A 25,969-nucleotide genomic window follows, 5' to 3' on the forward strand; every position below is an offset into this window, starting at 1 on the left:
TGCTGTCCCTAGTGAGATAAGCCCAGTTATAAATTCATTTATATGAAAGATGAGAAAAATGGATGTTGGTGGATATTTGGCAGTATCTATCCAGGAAGAATAGAGAAAGTTAAACAGAATCACTCAAATTATTTTACACCTATTAGTAAAGAAATATATAGTTGAACTTTGTTCATACTACAGTTGTGTACACCATTTATTGTAAAATATTCTCAAATTCTGAAAATTATGATTTTTGAAACTACCATTGTACATTACAGTTGCAGAGAATTTTTATCCCCAATTTTGACTTATCTTTAAATGACCAAGATTTCTAAGTCTATATCTTTAAGATTTTCTGTTCCCTCCTTTTCTAAGTCAAATTATTAATGATAAATACGCAAACACATTGAAAGTTGGGAGCGATGTAGTTACTATAAAGAAATGAAGGCAGAAGTTCCTTTTTGCAGTAAGTTTATAAAGCAATAATCCTAAAAATTTGTTTGAAAGTTCATATTAACACACTGAAAGTGTAGCCTTGTTAGTTACAGAATATGAGACTTTGTGATTTAGAGTACATACAGTAAGATACTGAAAGGTAATCTTACTTTTTGGTTTTGAATAAAGCTAGAAAGAACATTTTATACAAGTCTTGGTGTATTCAAGGAAATCACATATCTTGGCCCAATACTTTAGTAATATACAAGACTTAAAATAGGTCCTGTTCTGTATTTTTATTAAGGTAGTGATTTCACTGATATATACAACTATCATAATTCATTAAAATGTATCTTTTAAATAGGTGCAGTTTATTATACATAAACATTGTACATACCAATTTATTGCTTCTGGTATGGAGGAAGAAATGAGAAGCATGAGAAATGCAAAATATGTGGGTAACTGTGGAAAACTATTTTTTCTATTAGTTTCTTTAAAATATATATAATTTTGAAAAGCAAAAATTAGAACATTGCCTTGAGGGGTTTAAAATATTATGTAGAAGTAATGTATAGAACAACTATAACATAAATTATGGCAGGAATGGGGGTAAATAGACCTAGATTGCCACAAAAAGTACTATATTAACTCTAAGCAGACTGTGAAAAGTTTAAGGATATATATTGCAATACCTAAAGCAACTACTTTAAAAACTACGAAAAGGTATGATTAAAAGGCAAAGAGAGGCCAGGCACGGTGGCTCAAGCCTGTAATCCCAGCACTTTGGGAGGCCGAGGCGGGTGGATCACGAGGTCAGGAGTTCAAGACCAGCCTGGACAAGATAACAAAACCCTGTCCCTACTAAAAATACAAAAATTAGCCAGGTGTGGTGGCAGGCGCTTGTAATCTCAGCTACTTGGGAAGCTGAGGCAGAGAATTTCTTGAACCCAGGAGGCAGAGGTTGCAGTGAGCCGAGATCACACCACTGCACTCCAGCCTGGGCAACAGAGCAAAATTCCATCTCAAAAAAAAAAAAAAAAAAAAAAGAAAAGCTAAGAGATTCAAATTAAAATATAAGAAATATTTAATAATCTGAAAGAGGGCAGGAAAGGGAGAATGAAGAAATGAAAACTGAGATGACAAGTAGAAAGTTAATAAAATAGTAGACTGAACCCAACCATATCAATAATTACATTAAATATAAATTGACTAAACACTCCAATGAAGAAACAAAGATTATCAGACTAGATTAAACAGCAGACGTGACCATCTGCTGACTACAAGGAAGTACTCTAAATATGGAGATACACTTTAAGTATAAAAATAAAAATAAGATAAAAATATAGATATTTACATTAATGGAATTATAGTCCAGAAATAGGACCACACATATATGGCTGATTGATTTTTCAGTGAAGTTGCCAAAACAATTCAATGGGAAAATGAAATCAACAAACTGCTGGAAAATCTGGATGTCCATATATGAACAAAAAGAAAAAAAGAACATCTACTCTTATGTCACATAATATGGAAAATTAGCTGAAATGGATGACAGACCTAAAGATAAGCTAAAACTGCAAAACTACTGGAAAATAAGATAGGTGCAAATCTTCACCAACTTGACATAGGCAAACATTTCTTAGAATAAGACACAAAAAGAATGAATCATGAAAGAAAAAATTTATGAATTAGATTTCATCAGCATGAAATATTTTCTTTGAAAGACACTATTAAGAAAATGAAAAGACAGGCCACAGAATGGGAGGAAATACTCTCTGTCACATATTTGACAAAGGACTGACTGGTATTTAGATAAAGACCTCAACTCAACAGTAAGAAGACACCTCAATAACATTTTATAAAAGATATTGAGTACATGAAAAGATGCTCAGCTTTATTAGTCATTAGATACCATTACAACCATTAGAAAAAATGAAAAAGACTGACAAAGCAAGTGTTGGCAAAGCAGAATTAGCTGGAACTCAAACACAGCTGGCAGGAATGCAAAATGGTACAATTACTTTGAAAAACAATATGGAACTTTCTTAAAAAGGTAAACATATGCCTATCATATAATCTAGTTATTCTACTCTTACGTATATACCCAAAATAAATGGAAACATATGACCATATAAAAACTGTTACACAAATGTTCATAGCAATGTCATTCACTATAACTCCAAACTGAAAACAACCCGAATGCCCATCAGCCAGTGAATGGATTAAAAAGTGTATTATATTCATGTATGGAATAGTATTATCCAATAATACTAAACGATATTGAATAATATTCAGCAAAAGAAATGAGTTACTCATATATAAAACCATAGGGATAAATCTGAAAATCATTAGAATAAATGAAAGAAACCAGACACAAAAGAATACATGATATATGATACTTTTTATATAAAATACAACTACTATATAATGATAAAAAGCAGATCAGGGTTTGCCTGCAGCCAAGGGCAGGTGGAAGAACTGACTGTAAAGGAAATGAAGAATTTGGCGGGGGGGGGGCGGCGGGGGGGTTCCTAGAAATGTTCTGTATTTTTTTTTTTGTTAAGGTGGTGATTTCACAGATATATATAACTATTGTAACTCATTAAATTGTGCCTTTTAAATAGATGCAGTTTATTGTACCTAAATTATTCATCAATAAATTTTATAAGGAAAACCTTTTCCATATAATTCTTCATAGTTGAAATCTATTTCTCACCCAATAACAACCCTAATTCAATGGTACTAGTTCAGCCTTCTGAAACCACGCCTATAAAAGCACAAACAAAGAATATTTATTCCACTGAGAGTCCCTCAAATATTTGAAAAGAGCCAATTTTTTTAGCTTTTCTTCTCTGTATTATATACTACCATTCCTCAATCCTCCAGCTTGTTTTTTTTTTTTTTTTTAACATATTGTTTAAGTCCCAGGCTCTTTAACTTTCCTATTTCCCCACCTTCAAAAACACTTTGTTGTCAATATTCCTTATAAACCAAATGCAAAACTCCAAGTGTTATCTGCTAAGTCTTGTTCAATGGGAAGAGTATGGCTTGTGGAAAGAGCAGGAGACTGGGTATATAGAAATTTGAGTTTGCTGGCTCTGCCAATGAAGCAAAGCAATAATTATATATTTCTCAGTATAATGAGGGAGTTGGAATTATTTATTTTACCTAAGATTTTATTCATTTTTAGTATTCAGAAATGAAAGTATAGGTAAGAAACTTCTGAGAAACTTTCTCAATTAAGAAATACAAATCGACTGAGACATTCTGATCACAAGTTACTGAGGCCTAAAAATATTTTTTGGTTTAGATGTTAGGGTAATCATAGAAAATTAAAAAAAAATTTGGTATGATTTGAAAACAATCATTTAGCTTTGTATTTAATTTGTATCCATTTTTCTATTTGCATATGTATCATTAGCCCCTAATTTCTGATGTTGGAGATTTTTCCAGTCATGTGCTTTAAACTAATAAGAACAAATACTGCACTTGATCTTAGCCAAAAGGCTGAGAAGTGATGCAGTCATGTGCTTTCAGACCATGCAGGTTTGTGACTTGCTACAAAATCTCTGTGAGTTCAAAACATTCATAACATATGGCAGCTCAGATGTTAGATTGGGAGAAATAGCTGTTTAGAGGATGCTTTGCTATAAATATTTTAATGTGATTTGTGTATATGAATATGTTGGGAAAGATGTCACTTGGGAGTGAAGTTGAAAGAAAAAATCTTTATGCTTTAAGTTCACTCTGGATAGCAGTAGATATTACAAATAAAATTGGAATTTGTTCAAAGCCAGATATTTTTAAAATACACTTCTTCTGATTGTAATCTTTAAGTAACAACAAAAATCAGTGTTAACTGCTGTTCAAGGGAAATAGTGTGGTTTGTAGAAAGAGCTGGAGATCACATATAGGGGAATTTAGGCAAAATCACCGTATTAGATATCAAATATTCATGTCTAGGATACTTCCCAATTTGGGGAAAATATCAGCTAAATCATGTGAATGGTACTTTTATCCAGAAAAAAAATATGTTTAAACTCCCCAGTATTATACCTTACGGCCTACAAAATAACTTGTTTTGTCAAAACTTCCCCCAAATGACTTGTGATACAAAGCATCCTGCTGGAAAAAGAAGCTTCCTACTACTTGAGTGAGCCACTTGCTCATTCTTAACGTGTGGATGGAATAGACAGTCTGAGCACAAATTGCAGGAATTGGCAGGACTCCTTTTCAGAGCTAATGCTGTCATTTTTTTTCTGGGGTAGCAAAGTTTATATTTTCTGTTAATTAAGAAACACATAAAATAGGTGAATAAAGATCAAGTTCTTAATGTTCAATGACACCTTACAGTTTGATAGCTCTTTTACTTCACAGGTATCTGAAAGATGTCCAATATACATTAACTCATTTTACTTTTATATTACTCACTCTCTTACTCGTTGTTTTCTGGGCTTATGAGATTTTAATTCCCACTCAGTCTCCATGTCTTTTCCTAAATCCTCAGCCTTCACTTTTGACTTGTGTTTCTGGGCAGAACTCTTCCACTGGGATTTGCTTTAACCCACACTACTCTATTTACTAGTGGAAGGATGATGTTCTAATACACCTAATATATGTATCTAATATGTTCTCCATCTGCTTGGTTTCATGCCATTGTCCTCCCCTCCCCATAACACACACATACAAGGCACCTACCCTCAGCCACTCATTCAGACATGCACACACACCATTTTTATGAATTCTCAGAAATTTTCCCCATCCATTAAATGAGCAAATGCTTTTAAACTGTGCTACTAAATTTTGTTGTGACAGTGATGTTTCATAGGCCACTAATCTGAGTTAGACAAAGCAAAATAACAATGCAGGTAACTCATTTCCTACCAAAAACCATGAAGCATTATTTCTCTGAGAACATGTCCCAGTTGTTGCAATCCTAGATTCTCTGACACTCCCTACTCAATAGTCCCTCTGATTTCCCAGCTGACAACTAGGAAAAGGGGCTTGACAAACTCCTGGTTTTAGCAATCAGTTCAATTAACCATCATAATAGCATATACTTTTCATAAACCAGGCTTACATTCCTGGTTGATTTCATAGCTCCTAGTTCTAGAACTGCCCCTGCAGCCATGGTGACAGTTCTGCTGCCTGCTTCACTGCGTCTACCCTGGCAACATGTTGTTCTAAGGCTAGCAGATCTCACCCAAGGCAGGATTCTCAACTCTGGAAGGCTTAGTGGGGCCAGGCCCAGGGAATGGTCTGTGAGTATTGCTTAAGCCACCTCTCCTCCACAGCTTGGTCCCTGCAGCTTCTCTTGCTGCCTCTTGCTCCATCCACTGCTCCCTGGATGCGAATGTGTCTCCCCTAGGGTGCTGGGCACTGGGCTGAGAGGGTCCTAACCTTACCACTCATTCCCTACCAAAGAGCTACTCTATTCCTTTTGCACTTCAACACCTCCCTCTCCCTCCTGAAAGCTATTTCATGTTCTCAGGACTGGTGGAAGCCATGAGCAGCCAGAAGTTCAAGAGAAAATGTTAAAATTTATCCCTTTTTCTTTCTCTAGTGATTATTGGTGGTGGCAGCTCTTGTGTAAAACTGATGTGTCTATTTCCCTTTGTGGTGGCTTCAGACTCTGAGTAGACATGTATACAGCACTCTCAACTTTGTTCCAAGACGCTTTTTACTCAAGAGGCTAAAATATATGCTATTGTATGTACTGTGCTTTCTCAAAGCTTTGACAAATTTAAACATGAGATAACCCATGCTTAAATGCATCCTAACTCAACATATATCACAAATGAATAATCATCTGCCGGTTGTGATAGCGTCTCTTCCTTCTCCTCATTTCCTGGAAAGGATTCCAGACAAATGCATTATTTCTACTGCTACATAGTGTTTCTTATTTCTTATTCTGTCTACACATCAATTTGTTCAGTATCTTAACTGGTAATTTTACCGTTGCAATATCTCTTGATTAACTACAAAATAATATCACCTGTAGAAACTGTCTTATTTCTGGACAACATGTATATATAATATTAATCAATCTTTGATCATATGGCTGCAAGATCCTGCCAATTACTTTTTGGCCTGAGACAAAAAGCAAAACAAAACATAACAAAAATGCTTTTTTAAAAGTATGTTTTCTACTCCAATTTCTGACATTTAAATATCTTTTGAAGATATCTGTCAGTGGCTTCTAAAAGTTCCTTTAAATAATCTTTTTGAAGATACAATATGTTGCATGTTTCATTAATACAATCTTATATAGATTCTGGATGCCAGAATCTTAATTATAATAGTCAGGTAACGTCTACTCCAGACACCAACTACCTGAAGGAATATGTTAATTCTTATTTATACAGGGACTTTATAATAATGGCAAAAGAATTTGCTAAGAATGACTACACCTAGTATACTCAGTGTGAAGTATGTATAGTTTGCCTCACAAAACTGAATACAACTAACCATAAAACATGCATACACTGGTTATGAGTCCCCACATACTCCTCCTGAAGAAACTGGCATTAATTTTTACTTAGGAAATAATCTATGCTGGTGTGGAATATTTCCCTTTGTCCTCAAGTTTATGTACTGGGATGTTTGCTTCCTAGTTCAGGGTTTGTGTTAACACATTTTAGAATCTACAGTCAAGTACAAAGAACAGCCATTGAATGCTGAATCTTTCTCAACTGATTTCTATGGAAAGCTTATGTTCTTTGTAATATACCTTAGCTGGCTGTCGTTATATGGTGCATTGGTTCTAGGCCTAATTGGAACACCCTGTCTGGCAGTTCTATTAGGATCAACATTCTTGACTTTGGAGAGCAGAAAATATTTTAAATTCATTTTGGTAGGAGGAGTCAATTTCTGCCTGAAAAGAAAAAAAAAAACAAACAGATTTCCTGAAATAAGAGTATAGGATCTTATACAACACCATTAAACACTCTCCTTAGCCATTTGGAACTCAAGGAATTGCTTTCTAATCAATTTATGTCATTATGTTCTTGGTTACATACATACTTACTAAATCTTTCCTAAAGAAAAATTATCCTGGCCAGGCATGGTGGCTCACACCTGTAATCTGAGCACTTTGGGAGGCCAAGGTGGGCGGATTGCTTGAGACCAGCCTGGGTAACATAGCAAGACCTCATCTCTACAAAAAATAAAAATAATTTTTTAAAAATTAGCAGGGTGCGGTGTGGTGGTATGTACATGTGGTCCCAGCTACTAGGGAGGCTAAGGCAGGAGGATTGCCTGAGCCCAGGAGGTTGAGGTTATGGTGAGCCAAGAGGTTACAGTGAGCCATCACATAATTGCCCTCTAGCCTGGGCAACAGAGCAAGACCCTGAAGAAAAGAAAACAAAAGAAAAGAAAAGAAAAGAAAAGAAAAGAAAAGAAAGGAAGGAAACAAAAGAAAGAAAGAAAAGGCCGGGTGCTGTGGAAGAAAGGAAGGAAGGAAGGAAGGAAGGAAGGAAGGAAAAGAAAGGAAAGAAAGAAAGAAAGAAAGGAAGGAAGGAAGGAAGGAAAAGAAAGGAAAGAAAGAAAGAAAGGAAGGAAGGAAGGAAGGGCCGGGTGCAGTGGCTCACGCCTATAATCCCAGCACTTTGGGAGGCCGAGGCGGGCGGATCATGAGGTCAGGAGATCGAGACCATCCTGGCTAACATGGTGAAACCCCGTCTCTACTAAAAATACAAAAAATTAGCTGGGCGAGGTGGCGGGCGCCTGTAGTCCCAGCTACTTGGGAGGCTGAGGCAGGAGAATGGCGTGAACCCCGGGGGGCGGAGCCTGCAGTGAGCCGAGATCGTGCCACTGCACTCCAGCCTGGGAGACAGCGAGACTCCGTCTCAAAAAAAAAAAAAAAGGAAGGAAGGAAGGGGTAAAAAGAAGGGAGGGAGGGAAGGAAGGGGAGGAAGGGAGGAAGAGAGAAAAGAGAAAGAAACAAAAAGAAAGAAGGAGCAAAAAGATTTTTTTTTTTTTGGTTTGTGCTTAATTCAGTCTTCCTTTTGTTATTTAAGTATCTACTGAATTGGGCCTAACTCCCTAAACTTTTCTTTCCTCCTGAGAATCCCATCATATCAAACTACCTTTATTTCCTTTTTTCTGTTTTTTTTCTCAGAAATTAATTTTGTAATTCTTAGATTCTTCCCAAATGATCTCTTCACTGTTTCTTGTCCAAATCTGACAATAAAAAACACAACACATTTCCGGCTGTCACCTGCAGAAATAGTCTTGAAACCTCAACATTTCTTGGTTCCTGCTTCTCTAGAGCCATCAACACTAATTTTTCTTTTTTCTTTCTTGCTTTTTTAGATACAGGATCTTGCTCTATTGCCCAGGTTGGAGTGCAGTGGTGGGATCACAGCTCACTGCAGCCTGGAATTCCTTGGTTCAAGCCATTCTCCTGCCTCAGCCTGCCAAGCAGCTAGGACTATAGGCACACACCACCACGCCTGGTTAGTTTTTAAAATTTTGGTAGGGATGAAGTCTCGCCGTGTTGCCCAGGCTGAGACTAATTTTTCAATATCAATTTCTACTGACTAATCAGAGCGTAAAAGATGTGGACATTACAAAGTAAAGAAAATTTTGGTTATGTTGGATATATCAGCTAGAACTCATGGCATTGGCTGTAATAGCATTACCATATGTCCCAGCAATTCCACTCCTAGGTACATATCCAAAGGAATTGAAAGCAGGGACTTGAACATAGATATTTACACACGAATGTTCATAGAAGCATTATTCACAATAGTCAAAAGGTGGAAATGTGGAAACAACTCAAATGTCCCTTAGCCAGGATTACAAATGGATAAACAAATTGTGGTATATAAATACAATAGAATATTACTGAGCCTTAAAAAGGAGTAAAATTCTGATCCATGCTACAACATGGATGAACATTGAAAACATTATGCTAAGTGAATAATCCAGAAATAGAAGAACAAATATTGTATGATTCCACTTATATGAAGTACTTAGGATAGGTAAACTCATAGAAATAGAAAGTAGAATAGAGGTTACCAGGAATTAGGGAAAGGGGAGAAGGAGGAGTTCCTGTTTAATGGGCAGAAATTTCTTTTCTTTTCTTTTTTTCTCTTATACTTTTTAAGTTTTGGGGTACATGTGCACAACGTGCAGGTTTGTTGCATAGATATACGTGTGCCATGTTGGTTTGCTGCACCCATCAACTCGTCATTTACATTAGGTATTTCTCCCAGTGCTATCCCTCCCCCAGCCCCTCACCCCCCAACAGGCCCCAGTATATGATGTTCCCCTCCCTGAATGGGCACAAATTTCTTATTGGGGATAATGAAAAAGTTTTGGGTATGGATAAGAGTGATGGTTATACAACATTGTGAGTGTATTTAATGTCCCTGAATTATACATTTATATATGGTTAAAATTATAAATATTATGCATGTTTTACCACAATAAAAGAAAGAAAGCGCGCCTTCTAGTGGGAGCTGGGTGCAGAGAGAGCTCTGTATTCTTGGCTGCAGCTGTCTAGAATGGAGCCTGTCTCGCTAAGCTGGGACTTGGGAGTCTTGGATAAAATACCACAGACCCTTGCCTTTCTTACCAAATTTTTGTATGTCTTTCTTGAAGAGATGTTTCTTTTTTTGCTGTTTGCCCTTAGGATCATTTCCAGAGGGTCTGAGTCATTTTTCTAGAATTTTCACCAGTTTCACTGAGAAGTGAGATAGCAAAGCTCTTTATGCAGTCATGCCGGAAGTTGATCGGGAAGACTATATTTCAAATGTTAGTTATGTTATTCAATTTGGAGGATTGCTTATAACGTTGTTGCACTGGTTGTAAAATTAAATCTTTAGGATTAAAATGTTTTCTTGAGAAATGTGGCAACACTACTAAAAACCATGGTAATCCCTCCCCCCAAAATGGGATTTTTAGTAACTTTATCACTGTCCTGAGGCTTCCTTTTAAAAACTGAAGCTTTGACATTTTTATTACATTATTTTAAGACAAAGTAAGGCTGTATAGATTCCCCACAGATTCTTGAATAAATGAGTGAGTGAGTGAATGAACGAATGAATGTTTTTTGTTTATGAACGTGGGGGCCATTTGCTACTGTGTGCTTTGACAGTAAGACTCCTCCTGTACCTGCCTGTTGCTGAATTCTACAATTCTATCACTGAAACCCTATCTTAGTTCAAGCTGCTATAACAAATTACCATAGGCTGGGTGGCTTAAACAGCAAAGATTTGTCACAATTTTGGTGCCTGAGAAGTCCAAGATTACAGTGCAGGCAGATCCGGTGTTTGGTGAGGGCCTCCTTCCTGGCTTGCAGATACCGTCCTCCTGTATCCTCACATCGTAGAAAAAGAGCGAGCTAACTCTCTGGCCTCTTAAAAGGGCACAATCCTACTCATGAAGGCTCTACCCTTTTGAGTTAATTACCTCACAAAAGTCCCACGTTCAAATATCATCACATCGGGGGTTAGAATTCAACGTATGAATTTCAACACATTCAGGGGTTCACTATAACAAATGCACTGTTTTGTTATTTTCCTCTATGCAGTCTATGGAAAGTAACTTTCCTCTCCAGTATTTTTGAGAGGAATGATAATTCAACATTTCTATTAAGAATAGTTTATGCAGTCAAAATGTTATTTTCTCCAAGAGACAAAGACTTGTTATTTTATCAGTATCCAAATAACTGGCTTATCCAATTACTGGAATAATTTTACATTTCAGAGAAGGTGAAAGAAATTAATATTCATGAACATTTACTGTGTAGTAGGACTACTGCAAGTATTATTTTATTTAACCCTTGCAGCAGTATCTAGGAGTTAGAGCTTATTAGTATCACTGAGGATAAAGAATTAAGACTTAAAGGTTGGGTCTTTTCCAAGGTCATATAGCTAAAGAACAGTAGAACTGCAAGGAAAAAAGAGGACAGGAATAGGGCAGTCAGACAGCAGTAGGTTGGCCCTAGATGTCACAGGTGGGGGTTTCCAAAGGAAAGATAAACGTCTCTGCAAGAAAAGCATCATTGATTCGTTGCTATTTTATCATCTACAAAACAATCTTCAGAGGACAATTCTAAAGAAACTTAAAAGGATAACTTATAGTTTGTTCGTGTTTACAGCCTAAGAACACATTATTGCCCTGTTTTTATAAATTCATGTTGGCTAAACATATTTAAATATCAGTGTGTTTTAGAACATTTATTTCTGAAATTTAACTTTATTTCTGAATCAAGTTCCTCAGTAATACTGACCTCATGAGTGCCACGGTGATATTTTATAAATAATACAGGTAAAACACTTTTTAGGTACGAAGAGACTGGAAGTCCCAGAGCTGAGGCCTGGCTAACTTTTATGAGAAAGGCAGGTTGGGGTATGTTTGTGGAGTGGTGGTTGTGGGGGTAGAGAAGCAGGTTAACTTAGGGAAAGGGTACCGTTTAGTAGACCCTTAGAACCCAGGATTAGGAGCTGTATTTAACGAGAATAGACACAGTAAACTGCAAGAGATATATTCAAAACCAGTTATAAACTTTCGGAGAAAAAAAGGTAGGAAGGGAGAGGCTGGGGGCTTGGGCGATCCATTGCTTGGAGCTCGGCTTAGCTAGGCTGGGGGTCCTCCGAGGGGCTGATGAATCGGCGCTCGACTGGCCTAGGAGCTGCCCGCAGGGAGGTGAGGAGTGGGCCCGGACGCCCGCGGGGAAAGTGGGGACCGGGGCCCGACGCCCGCGGGGAAGTGGGAACCCAGCCGAGCCGTCCGGGCAGCAGTCGATCTCTAGAGCCGTCTGCCGGGTAGGCAGCGGACGGGCGCGGCGAGTTGTTGGTCACCAGCCGACTCCAGGCCGCGGGCCCGCGCCAGGCGCCTCAGCCGCATTTCCAGTCAGAAAGCAGAGAGGCTTGAGGCGCGCTTGGGCGCAGGGCGGGCCCAGCTCCCCCGACTGGCCCGCCGCTAGAGTCGGCTGATTGGTGTTCGGTTCCTGTGTCTTGTGTTCTGGTGTGTGGCGCCCCCTGAGCGAGCGCTGGGGGGACGTACCCATCTGTCTGAGCCGCGGGTTTCCCAGCGGTGGGAGGAAACGGGAACCTGGGTGTGGAGTGACGCGCCCCAGCGCCCCGTTCTTGCGCCACTCTCGGGGCCCTAATCCACAGAGCTGTTATTTTGCTTTAGGTGCTGATTCGTTCCCCAGCCAGACCCTTCCAGCCCGGTTGGTGCCGGGGGAGGGGGTGAGATCTGGGGCTCCGACAATTGTATGGTCCTTTCCCAGGCCGAGCCTCGGAGTAATTTGTTCCCATTTCCTTCTTTGTCAAATTCTCTGCAGTTATTTGTGACAGTCGGTTATTCCCGTAAATGTTGGTCCCTACTTCTTCCTTAACTCACAAAAATTTCTAGCAAATCAATAATTTATATCTGAGTTTCTGTACTTTTAAAATAAGGAGTATATTTCTGAGTAAAAATTGTAAGAAATAAGTAATAGGCCTGCAAACTTATACAATAAGTTCATACAATAATTGTATACAATAAGTAAAGATTACAGAAGACAAAATGGTGAATTGTCATTAATATAACTAGAGATTAATTGTATCTAGTTGTATTAATATTTAACTAGAGATTGTCATTAATATAACTAGAGAAGGTCTGCACCGCAAATTATGTAGACTCAAAAATAGTTTAAGTATTTTAACAGTGATTATAGCAGAGCAGACACTTAAAAATAAAACTACCTGGGATGATATTGTTTATTGTGTTTGGCAATCTAATTTTGTGCCACGTGCTGAAATTAAAACTTTAATAATAAATAATAGGAACTTAGAAAATCTGAATCTAAACCTAGAACTTTAATTAATTTAAAATAGCATCCCCTCACATCCAAACTCATACTGAACTGTAGCAAGGTCCGTTTTAGGACCTGTGTTTCTTTTTTAAAAAAAGATTTATTTACATAATGAAAGTGCTAAATTCATCATCTTTTAGAACCTTCATGATTTTATTTACATAAATCCTGAACTAGAAAAAAATTTCACATTTTTAAACTGAACGTTGAAGATTGGGGCTCAAATTTTAAGTTTCTAAGTTAACAGAAAATTATTCTTATTTAACACTATTTTTATAAACTGGTTATTGCTAACGCATTTATTCCACAATACATTCTTATGGACCATTTACTGTGTGCCAGGCACTATTCTGGGTTATTAGAACACATTAGTGAGCAAAAAGTCCTTGCTTGCTCTAAAGGGAGAAACATAATAAAAAACTAAGCATATACTATAATGTTAATTATCAATTCATGCTATGAAGAAAAATAATGCAGGATGAGAGGATGCAGTTTTAGATAAGGGGTGTTTTTTTCATAGGACCATATAAGAACTAAAATACGTACATGATATTTTTATTCTGAACCCAAACAAGTTATATTCTTGTATGCTAGAACTAGAAATCAAAAATTCTTCTGAAAATATTTGCTGTTTGTATAGGAGGTTTTTGTCAGTTTATGCAACACTTTTCTTCCCAAATGTTTTAAATTTATAGTTCTGTTGTCTATTTGTAGTTGCTTTGGGAAGAAAGTATTCAAGTGTATAAAAGTGTTAGCCTTAAGATTTTCGACTTAAATTCTGAGGTAGCAAAGCCATATGAAACTGGTCTGGTGAGGTTTATTTTAGAAAAAGTTTCTTTTGTTTGAACATAGTTTTCCTAAAACTAGAAAGGGAACATTTTATTTGTTACTTTTTGGGCAATATAAAAACATGATTAACATTTTCATTTATACTTTTTCAGATAATTGTTTTCAAGTTCTGTAATTGTTTACTTAAAGCAGTTAAAGACTTTGCATATTTCTGAATGACTCCCTCTACCTCCTGCCCTATTATCCTAGGCTTCTATTTTTTGTATAGTCAAATTGTTTTAGACATTTATAGAACCAGACTAGTTTGTGTCATTTTTACTACTTGTTTTTGTTGGTAATGGATTAATAGATAGAGAAAAATGAAGAGGGCAATTACATTAAACAGATGGAAGGGGGAAGAACCCAATAACGAAAACAGCGAAAACCCCACAATATTCTATATCAGTAAGAACAGCCCTAAAGTATATATACAGGTTTAGTTCTCATACAGTAGCATTTGTCAAGCGGTGTATGTGGAAACATTCTCCCTTCCCCATATCACTCCCATTTGTATCTCATCCCCACATCAAGGAGGATTCAAAATTGGAGAGACATAATCTGACTTAGTAATGTGTATTTCTCCACTAGATGGCATTAATACAATTTCTTTGATTGTAGTTTCTATCTTGAGGACAAATTTACAATGTATTAACTAAAACAGAAGAAACAGAAATGTGATTTATGTTTTACAATTTGTTCATCTGATTTTATGGTTTGTCATATAGAATGTTCTATGATGTTTAAGAATTTAGAAAATAGGATATGCAGGGAAAAATAATTCTAATGGGAGCAATGTATGTATCTAGAGACTAGTTTTTTTTTTTTTTTTTAAATCACATTTGCATCTTTGTTCAGCCCCAGATTTTTGTTATGTTCCAAGGTGGCCACTGCTGAATGTTTTTATCCTTTATGTTTAGATAATATCTCTGAGTACAAAAATTATCTTTTAAAAAAGAATGTAAACATATGTAGTATATGCATTATCTAATATAAATGTAAATATGCATGTGTTAAACTTGTAATTTTTTTATTTTGAAAAAGTTCAAACATATGAAAAAATATTATAATGAACCCCATGTACCTATTACATAGCTTTAGCTGTGATCAACTCATCGTCAATATTATTTCAATACTCCTTCATCTCGCACCTTTATTTTGAAGCAAATCCCTGCGTATGTACGTAGTATATTGTTAGAGGTGCACATATTCACAATAAAATGTGCTGTCCTAACTCGAAAATAATGGTGTGAACAAAGTAGTAAGAGCTCAAGAAGACTGATTAATTCTGCCTTGAGGAAGAAGACAAATTCAGAAAAGCCTTTGAAGAAGAAATGACATGTGACCTATAACATGAAGGATGGATAGGAATTTGCCAGTTGGAGAATGGCAGAAAACGCATTCCAAGCATTGGAGCACTATGAAGAGAAGGGAGCAAGTGTGAATCTGTGAATGAGTGGAAAACAGAATAATGTATGTGAATATTGAGGTGCTTTGAAGGAAGTTGCAGACGATGAAGCTGGAAGGATAGTCTGTAGTTATATTTTACAGGAGACTGGAAAATTAGTGATTATACAGAAATATTTTTCTACATCTTTATAAATAAAATATAAACTACTTTTTCCGTATTTTGTAGATTTATGACGAAGTCCAGTTTTCAACAATGCTGAAATCAAATGATTGCTTGTTTTCTTTGGAAAATTTGTTTTTTGAAAAACCAGATGACGTTGAAAAGTAAGTAATCTCCCTTAAAGATTGATAACATAGTATATTACTTTAGGATTTTTTGAATTTGGGTGAGTTTTAGTTTTCTCTCTGGTAAATACACAAAAATGAGGAATCAACAGAACGATATTTCAGTTACATATTTGGAATTTACAAACATGGAATTCCCTTACCAGTAGTATAGGGGAGTAACTGAAGTTTAACATCTTAAATGTTATAGTTTTAAAAATAGAATAGATTTGGGCCAGGCGCTGTGGCTCACGCCTGTAATCCCAGCACTTTGGGAGGCTGAGGCGGGTGGATCACCTGAAATCAGGAATTCAAGACCAGCCTAGCCAACATGGTGAAACCCTGTCTCTACTAAAAGCACAAAAAAATTAGCCGGGCCTGGTGGCGCATGCCTCTAATCCCAGCTACTTGGGAGGCTGAGGCATGAGAATCGCTTGAAGCCGGGAGGCGGAGGTTGCAGTGAGCCAAGATGGCGCCACTGCACTCCAGCCTGAGCAACAGAGTGAAACTCTGTATCAAAAAAAAAAAAAAAAAATAGATTCTTGCCTATTTGGCTTACATTTATTTGCATTTCTGGTTTGTTCGGATTATTTTTGGCCAAGCTAAAAATGGGAAATAATGCTCAAAGAGTAGCTCAGGACAAGGAATGACGTCACCATTTGGAAACAGAATGGACAGTATGCCAAAGGCAAAGTATGATAGGCACTTTAAGTGCTGGCAGGAAGTAGGGGAGGGAATAAAGATGTGAGACCAAAGAAAACAAGACTAGAGAGTAGGTAGTATGTTAAATACTGACTTTTATGGATTTTCATGTGCATTGTTCAATTTTGAATTTTCTATGTGTTTTTAGTGTATTGTATTATCCTATTTTAATGAGGTATATTTATTGCCTCATTATTTTACTTGTTCATTCAAATAGTGATTGAAAGTTGAAAGGGTTATAAAAAGGATGAAACAGACTTTTACTTACAAAGTACTTAAAATCTAGTTGAGGAGATTAAACACACAAATGGAAAGACATTAATAAGTAATATGACCATGTAAATAATCATCTATACTGGGACACTTTTGAGAGCGAAAGAGCACATCCAACTGGGGCAACATGTGTTAATCAGGTCTGGCCAATGCAAATTTTGTAACATATGGTTGTTTTTCTGAAAATACGGTAAAAAATATGTGCAAAGCAAATGACAAGCATATGTTCATGCAATGAAATTTCAGACTTGGAAGGAAGGTCGTCTTGGAGTACACAGTCAGGTCAGGCTTTTTGGGTAGTAGGGGGAGACTTCAGGAGGCTTTGAAGGATTTGATAATTCCTATAGAAAGAGAAGAAGTGGGCATTTGAAGGCAGAGTGTTAGAGCAAGAGAAAAAGAATGGAGACAGGACAATTCATGGTACTTTTAAGGGATAACAGGTAGAGAAGTTTCCTGGAATAGACAATTCATGAAGGAGAAACATTGGGACATAAAGTTAGAAATTCTAAGTTGAGGTTAGATGGTGATGTGCGTTAAATGCTGGAATAAGGATTTTGGATATAATTCACTGTGGGTTAAAAGCCATTGAATTAAATCAATAATTATTTATTGAAATTATGTAAGGGACTTTGCTAAGTACTGCTGATGTAAATGGACATAAAAATAAAACTAGATATTTATAATCTAGAGGGAATATCAAATATCTATCTGTCAAAGCTATCCATCTACTTCTCTGTTTCTCTCTGTTATCTATCTGTACATTCACACAGCTCAAGGCAGACTATAATACATATTATAGGTTCCCTCTATAAGAAGAAGGGAGGAGAAAATCTTTGGGAACCTAGGGAGATTTCTTGGAAAAGGTAGGATTTGAGCCAGCCTTTGAATATAAGCTCTAGTGCCTAGAACAATACCTGGCACATAGTACTCAGTAAGTAATTACTGAATGGATTAATGAATGAATAAAATAGTAGAACTTCTGCACGTAGATATCGAGTGGGGCAGGGCACAGGGGGTAAGCTGAGTAAATATCTTTGAATGAGGGCGAGGAGTGACCAGCCACGGTGGTTCACATCTGTAATCCCAGCACTTTGGGAAGTTGAGGTCAGCAAATCACTTGAGTCCAGGAGTTTGAGACTAGCCTGGCCAACATGGTGAAACGCCATCTCTACTAAAAATACAAAAATTAGCCGGACATGGTGGTATATGCCTGTAATCCCAGCTACTGGGGAGGCTGAGGCATGAGAATCGCTTGAACCCAGGACGTGGAGGTTGCGGTGATCCGAGATCTGGCCACTGCACTCCAACCTGGGTGGCAGAGTGAGACTCTTGTCTCAGGAGGGAAAAAAAAAAAAAGATGAGGAGAGAATGCATTATCTATTTGTTATACAACAGGGAGTTCAGTTTAGTTTGGACTGTAAGATATGTGTAGTAGAGTTAAAACTATAAGGTGGTCTAAGACCACTACGAAATTTGGCAATATTTGAAAGCCATTGAAGAATTTTGAATGGAGTAATGTAATGAAAACAATTCCAAATGAATATGGTAGGAACTTGTAAAATATATTAGAGAGAAAGCCTGGAGGCAGTGAGGGCAGTTAAGACAAGCTAGTAAGAGCCTTGATTATGATAATGACCGTGGAAACACAAAGAAAATGATGAATTTAAGAAGCATTACAAGGAATATACAATAAGACCTAATATGTATCTAGATATAGTTAGTAAAAAAGATACTATGGTTTGGATTCTGGGTGATTGGGATGATGATGTCACCTCTGGAAAAAAATTGGGAAATTATAAGGAAGATTTGATTTTATTAAGAGGCAGAATAGTACCGCTATTATTCCTCTTTCTTGGATTTTCTGAAATAGTCCTTGTGTAGAAAAGAGTTAATAAAGCAGACCTAGACTGCTGTTCTTGAAAAGGCCAGTTTGCAAGGGTGGCTTTGGCTAGAGTCTGAGAACTTAGATTTCAGGAAGATCCCCTCCATTAACTGACAACAGTGGCTTACCATGTGTAAACTGTTTATACAAATAATGTGGTTAATGTTGAACACCTGCTTTTTTTCTGAGATTCTGGAATTCAGGTGTCTGCTAGACAGGGGATGCTTATGTTAATGTTAGCCCCCAATAAAAACCTGGGCATTGGGTCCCTGAAGAGCTTCCCTTCTTTGGCAACATTTCATGGGTATTGTCCTAAGTCATTACTGAGATAATTAAGTGCCTCCTGCAGAGTCTGCTGGGAGAAGACTCTTGAAAGCTCATGCCTGGTTTTCCTTGGACTTCGTCCTGGTAGCCATGAGTAGCACTACATGCTGAGTCTTATGAGTCATTTTAGGGTATTATTGAACTGGGGGTGATCTTGGGGACCCTCTGACATAGTACTAAATTTTAAAAGATCTGGCCTGTTATTAAACAGTCTGTTAGATGTTGCCAGATAATGTGTTGTAGATTTTTTACTTGGAAAATGTGGTAAGAGTAGCTTTGTGCTAGGTGCTCTGTGAGACAGAAAAGTAACAGACTGAGTCTCTCACTTTAGAGAGAGTAATATCCTAAATGACTAGATCATAAAATCTTTGGGACTTGGTATAGACAAAATATATGATGCTCTTCTCAACTTTATTTCCTGTCACCTAACACTTATCTTTTTGTCCTAATGAAGAACAAGTCAACTTTGATGGGAAAGGAACCATTAAAGCAGTATCAGTTAACACAATCACAGTTGAAAGATGAGGAGGGATAGTTAATGATGCCAACAGTAATTAGCAAAAATATCAATTACTATAGGTTATAAAGAGGTCATCAGTTTCAAATGATTTCTTGGATTTTTCTGTAGTTTGTAGATGGTTTGGACTAAGAATATTTAGGTTAGGACATTATAATGTTATAGGAATACTCTAGAACAACGGTCCCCAAACTTTTTGGCACCAGGGACTGAATTTGTGGACAGTTTTTCCACAGATGGTTTTGGGATGAAACTGTTCCACCTCAGATCATCAGGCATTAGATTCTCATAAGGAGCATGCAACGTAGAGCCCTCTCATGGGCAGTTCACAATAGGGCTCGCACTCCTGTGAGAATCTAATGCCGTTGTTGATCTGACAGAAGTCAGAGCTCAGGCAGTAATGCTTACTTGCCCAGTGTTCACCTCTTGCTGTGCAGCTGGGTTCCTAACAGGCTAGCATCAGTCTGAGGCCCCAGGGTTGGGGATCCCAGCTCTGGAATACCAGTAATGGTGTCATTTACACATTGATGACCCATGATTAGTTGTGAGATATGTCAAGTAATTTGTTACTTGTAATAGTTAAAATGCTAAAGTTTGAGAATGATTTACTACTTCGTTTTTATATTGGAGCAGATTTAAGATTCCTGTTACTGGCATTTGAATTGGAGAAAAGGAGATAGAGTTATTGCCATTATTTAGGTAGCACATCTCACACAGCAGTATCATTAATCCTATGATACATAAGGGTAAAAGGTTGAGAACACTGCTGTATGGGGATAGATCAAAGTGCTGACAGAAAGTTAATTTATAGGATGTTTAAGAGTCTGAGTAATGTTTAATAAATACATAGCTTCTCATGTTATATCTTTATTAACATATATACTCACATTTTTATATTTTATATAGCCATCCAGACAATGAAAAGTCATTGGATTGGTTTCTCCCTCCCGCTCCATTGATTTCAGAAATTCCAGATACTCAGGAGTTAGAGGAAGAATTAGAAAGTCATAAACTGTTAGGTAAATTATCACATATTTGTTTTGAAACCAAACCCATACAGTTCATGGCAATATTTTTTTAAAAACTCTGATTTGATCATTGTATATGCATGTATCAAAATATCAGATATCCCCCCAAAATATGTATACTCATTATGTAAACAATTAAAATTTCTTTATTTTAATGAAATAAAATGAAAGTCAGATCCTTCTTTTATTAAAAAGAATGCTCACGAAGCTGGATGCAGTGGCACTTGCCTGTAGTCCCAGCTACTTGGGAGTCTGTGAATAGCCACTGCACTCCAGCCTGGGCAACATAGTAGGACCCTATCTCTAAATAAATAAATAAATAAATATATAAACAAACAAACAAACAGACCCCCGTCATCTCTAAATACATACATGCCCCCAAAAACAAAATAGTGCCCACCAAATCTTAAAATTTAAAATATTTTTCTTCTCTATACATATAATACACATACATATGCATACATAAATGCACACAATACACTATTACACACACGTTTTGATTTTTGTTTTATGAATATTTTTTCTGTGACTATTAAAACTCCTATCACTGCTGTTCAGTTTTTGCCTTGCCATTTACTAAAGGTAAGATCACCTGGTAACCAGATCCCAGAAATATTGAGTGAAAAAAGCAAGATGCAGAAGATTAAATATAGTGTGATACCATTTTTAAAAAGCTCAAAAACAAGCACACTCAAACAATGTATGTGACCTAATGTAATATTAGTAAAATTTTAATTTTTAAATTGGGTCATAGGTTCATGCACATACATTTTATTATTAAGCTTTGTAATTTACATATATGTTATATATATACTTATATCAAATAATATATAGCATAGTATGTAATGTAGACACATAGATGCTAAAGCAAATTTAAGTTCTAGTAAGACATCCAAATTCCCCCTAAACTTCCCTAAAAAATTCTTGCAAAGCCTCTAAAGAAGCCTTTAAAATTCTGTCACTCTGATGAAAACATTCCTTTGTTTTGATTTTAGAAGCAAGATTACAAACTTAAAAGCATTAGATATGTTAATAATGAATTGTGTTTGGTAACATTTTATATAATTGGTCATTGTATTTCTGTGTGTAAATCATTTATATAAATTTTAAATCTTCATAATTACTTGTATAATTATATCATTTGTTATGGGTCAGAAAGAAATTAAACCTATTTTATAATGCAGGTGCCATATAAACTTCAAATTTAATTCAATAATTCCACATTAATTTCTGAGTGTCTTTTAGTGATGTAATATACCATAAGTGTAACAATCACCTGTATTTTAACACTGTATATGGTATTACAGATTATCTTATTACTAGTGCTTTGCTTTTGGCTTTCATACTTAACTTGGAATTTTTATTAAAGTTTTTCATCATCATTTTGAAAATTTCCTTTAATGGAGAACATGTAATAATTAAGATATTCCTTTTTTGTAGGTCAGGAAAAGAGGCCAAAAATGTTAACATCAAATTTAAAGATAACTAACGAAGACACAAATTATATTTCACCAACACAAAAATTCCAATTTGCCTTTCCTTCTGATAAATATGAACAGGATGATCTAAATTTAGAAGGGGTAGGTAACAATGACTTATCACATGTTGCTGGCAAGCTGACATATGCTTCTCAGAAATATAAAAATCACATTGGCACTGAGATAGCACCTGAGAAGAGTGTTCCTGATGATACAAAATTAGTTAATTTTGCAGAAGATAAAGGAGAGAGCACATCAGTATTCCGGAAAAGGTAATTATTATAATTAAACTAAATAATATTCTGTGAATAAAGAATATTCAATATTGAATAAATATTGAATGTTTGTACATCTAAAAGTATTAAATATGGTAGAATGTGAATGAGAAAAACAGCAAAATTCTATCTCCTAAATAATTCCTTACTTTCTCCGTTCCTGGTGTCATAGTCCTGGTCCTACACATAAAAATAACCATAATTGTAATATTTAACTATGTACTATAAATGGTACCACAGCAGTCCAGGTGGGACACAGGAATCTTCATTTTTAACAAATTTTCTAGGTGATTATTATGCACACAAAAGTTTGAGACCCATTTTCCTAATGCCTTGGGTGTTAAACAGAGGAGTGAAATTAGATTTTTTTTTCTTTAAGAGTTCATTTTGGTCCCAGTATGGAGGATAAATTATAATAGAAGGGAGTTAAAATGTGAAGGTCTTCTTGAAAGGTTATGTTATTAGTCTAGATAGGAGAAAATGGTAGCCTGACCTAGGACAGTGGTATCAGGAATGGAGACAATCCAGAATTATTTAGGAGGTATAATCCCACAGGACTTATGTGATTATTATATATAAGATCTGACTCCTAGGTTTTTGGTTTGAGCCACAATGATGAAGGTTGGTAGTGCCCTTTTTTGATTTAAAGAACTATAAGGTAAGAACAGGTTCGGGGGAAGGTGATGAGTACAGATATGGACATGTTGATTTTAGATATTTATAAATAGTTCAAATATTCAATTGGGTGTATGGATTCAAGATTCAGAAGAAGTTTAGTTGATCGTTTTTGTTTTCTGTGACATAGCAGATGTGGTTATCTGTGGAGTCTGAGGGAGAAAGAGAGTATTGAGCAAGAATGAGAAGAGTGGAGAATGGGAAAGCAGTCTAATTAGAATAATGGTAGGATTAATGGACACTGTAAAGGGTCCAGCTGAGGTTGATTTCTATAATGTTTGTAATAACAGCTTTATTAAGATATAATTCACATACCATAAAATTCACCTTTTTGAAGTGTAGAATTATTTTATTTTCTTATTTTTTTCATTCTTATGTATTTACCCACATTGGTTTTTATAATACCTACTTTTGCAACCATCATTATTAACTAATTTTAAAACATTTTCACCTGCCGCAAAATAAATTCCTTACTAATTAACAGTTACTCTTCATTTCTCCCTTTCCACAGCACCTGGTGGCCACTAATCTACTTTCTGTCTCTATCATCTCTATGGATTTACCTATTCTAAACATTTCATATAAGTGGAATTATACAAAATATGGCCATTTGTGCCTGGCTGCTTTCACTTAACGTAACATTTTTTTTGGAGGTGAATATTTTTCTTTTCTTTTTTTTTAAATTATACTTTAAGTTATAGAGTACATGTGCACAACGTGCAGATTTGTTACATATGAATACATGTGCCACGTTGGTGTGCTGCACCCATTAACTCGTCATTTACATTAGGTATTTCTTCTAATGCTATCCCTTCCCCACCCCCCACCCCATGACAGGCCCCGGTGTGTGATGTTCCCCACCCTGTGTTCAAGTGTTCTCATTGTTCAGTTCCCACCTATGAGTGAGAACATGCGGTGTTTGATTTTCTGTCCTTACAATAGTTTGCTCAGAATGATGGTTTCCAGATTCATCCATGTCCCTGCAAAGGACATGAACTCATCCTTTTTTATGGCTGCATAGTATTCCATGGTGTATATGTGCCACATTTTCTTAATCCACTCTATCATTGTTGGACATTTGGGTTGGTTCCAAGTCTTTGCTATTGCGAATAGTGCCACAATAAACATATGTGTGCAATGGTCTTTATAGTAGCATGATTTGTAATCCTTTGGGTATATACCCAGTAATGGGATCGCTGAGTCAAATGGTATTTGTAGTTCTAGATCCTTGAGGAATCACCACACTGTCTTCCACAATGGTTGAACTAATTGACACTCCCACCAACAGTGTAAAAGCGTTCCTATTTCTCCACATCCTCTCCAGCATCTGTTGTTTCCTGACTTTTTAGTGATCACCATTCCAACTGGTGTGAGATGGTATCTCATTGTGGTTTTGATTTGCATTACTCTGATGGCTAGTGATGATGAGCATTTTTTCATGTGTCTGTTGGCTGCATAAATGTCTTCTTTTGAGAAGCGTCTGTTCATATCCTTCGCCCACTTTTTAATGGGGTCGTTTGATTTTTTTCTTATAAAGTTCTTTGTAATTCTGGATATTAGCCCTTTGTCAGTGGGTAGATGGCAAAAGTTTTCTCCTATTGGTTGCCTGTTCACTCTGATGGTAGTTTCTTTGCTGTGCAGAAGCTCTTTAGTGTAATTCGATCCCATTTGTTTATTTTGGCTTTTGTTACCATTGCTTTTGGTGTTTTAGACATGAAGTCCTTGCCCATGCCTATGTCATGAATGGTAATGCCTAGGTTTTCTTCTAGGGTTTTTATGGTTTTAGTCTAACATTTAAGTCTTTAATCCATCTTGTATTAATTTTCATATAAGGTGTAAGGAAGGAATCCAGTTTCAGCTTTCTACATATGGCTAGCCAGTTTTCCCATCACCATTTATTAAATAGGGAATCCTTTCCCCATTTCCTGTTGTTGTCAGGTTTGTCAAAGATCAGATGGTTGTAGATGTGTGATATTATTTCTGAGGCCTCTGTTCTGTTCCATTGATCTATATCTCTGTTTTGGTAACAGTATCATGCTGTTTTGGTTACTGTAGCCTTGTAGTATAGTTTGAAGTCAGGTAGCGTGATGCCTCCAGCTTTGTTCTTTTGGCTTAGGCTTGTCTTGGCAATGCGGGCTCTTTTTTGGTTCCATATGAACTTTAGTTTTTTCCAATTCTGTGAAGAAAGTAATTGGTAGCTTGATGGGGATGGCATTGAATCTATAAATTACCTTGGGCAGTATGGCCATTTTCACGATATTGATTCTTCCTATCCATGAGCATAGAATGTTCTTCCATTTGTTTGTGTCCTCTTTTATTTCGTTGAGCAGTGGTTTGTAGTTCTCCTTGAAGAGGTCCTTCACATCCCCTGTAAGTTGGATTCCTAGGTATTTTATTCTCTTTGTAGCAGTTGTGAATGAGAGTTCACTCATGATTTGGCTGTTTGTCTGTTATTGGTATATAGGAATGCTTGTGATTTTTGCACATTGATTTTGTATCCTGAGACTTGACTGAAGTTGCTTATTAGCTTAAGGAGATTTTGGGCTGGGACGATTGGGTTTTCTAAATATACAATCATGTCTTCTACAAACAGGGACAATTTGACTTCCTCTTTTCCTAATTGAATACCCTTTATTTCTTTCTCCTACCTGATTGCCCTGGCCAGAACTTCCAACACTATGTTGAATAGGAGTGGTGAGAGAGGGCATCCCTATCTTGTGCCAGTTTTCAGAGGGAATGCTTCCAATTTTTGCCCTTTGAGTATGATATTGGCTGTGGGTCTGTCATAAATAGCTCTTATTATTTTGAGGTATATCCTGTTAATTCCTAGTTTATTGAGAGTTTTTAGCATGAAGGGCTGCACTTAACATAACATTTTTAAGGTTCATGCATGTTGTGTTATGTATCAGTCTTTCTTTCCCTCCCTCCCTCCCTCCCTCCCTCCTTCCTTCCTTCCTTTCTTTCTCTTTTTTTTTTTGGAGTCTCACTCTGTCACCCAGGCTTTAGTGCAGTGGTGTGATCTTGGTTC

The 25,969-nt window shown here is 36.5% G+C and overlaps 1 protein-coding gene and 1 pseudogene across 1 annotated transcript in view; one reads left to right on the forward strand and one right to left on the reverse strand.

Moving 5' to 3' along the window:
- The window catches only part of HFM1 (helicase for meiosis 1), a 214,013-nt gene that overhangs the window by 79,133 nt on the left and 108,911 nt on the right, over positions 1-25,969 (forward strand). Inside the window, exons 2-4 of the mRNA XM_030825053.1 lie at positions 15,690-15,787; positions 20,392-20,504; positions 21,954-22,263. Coding sequence (XP_030680913.1) covers positions 15,690-15,787; positions 20,392-20,504; positions 21,954-22,263 — 521 coding nt within the window. The remainder of the gene's footprint in view (positions 1-15,689; positions 15,788-20,391; positions 20,505-21,953; positions 22,264-25,969) is intronic.
- On the reverse strand, positions 3,800-3,936 carry LOC115837852 (annotated as a pseudogene).

The sequence above is a fragment of the Nomascus leucogenys genome, chromosome 12 (genome assembly GCF_006542625.1).
Source record: "Nomascus leucogenys isolate Asia chromosome 12, Asia_NLE_v1, whole genome shotgun sequence".
Lineage (NCBI taxonomy): Eukaryota > Metazoa > Chordata > Mammalia > Primates > Hylobatidae > Nomascus > Nomascus leucogenys.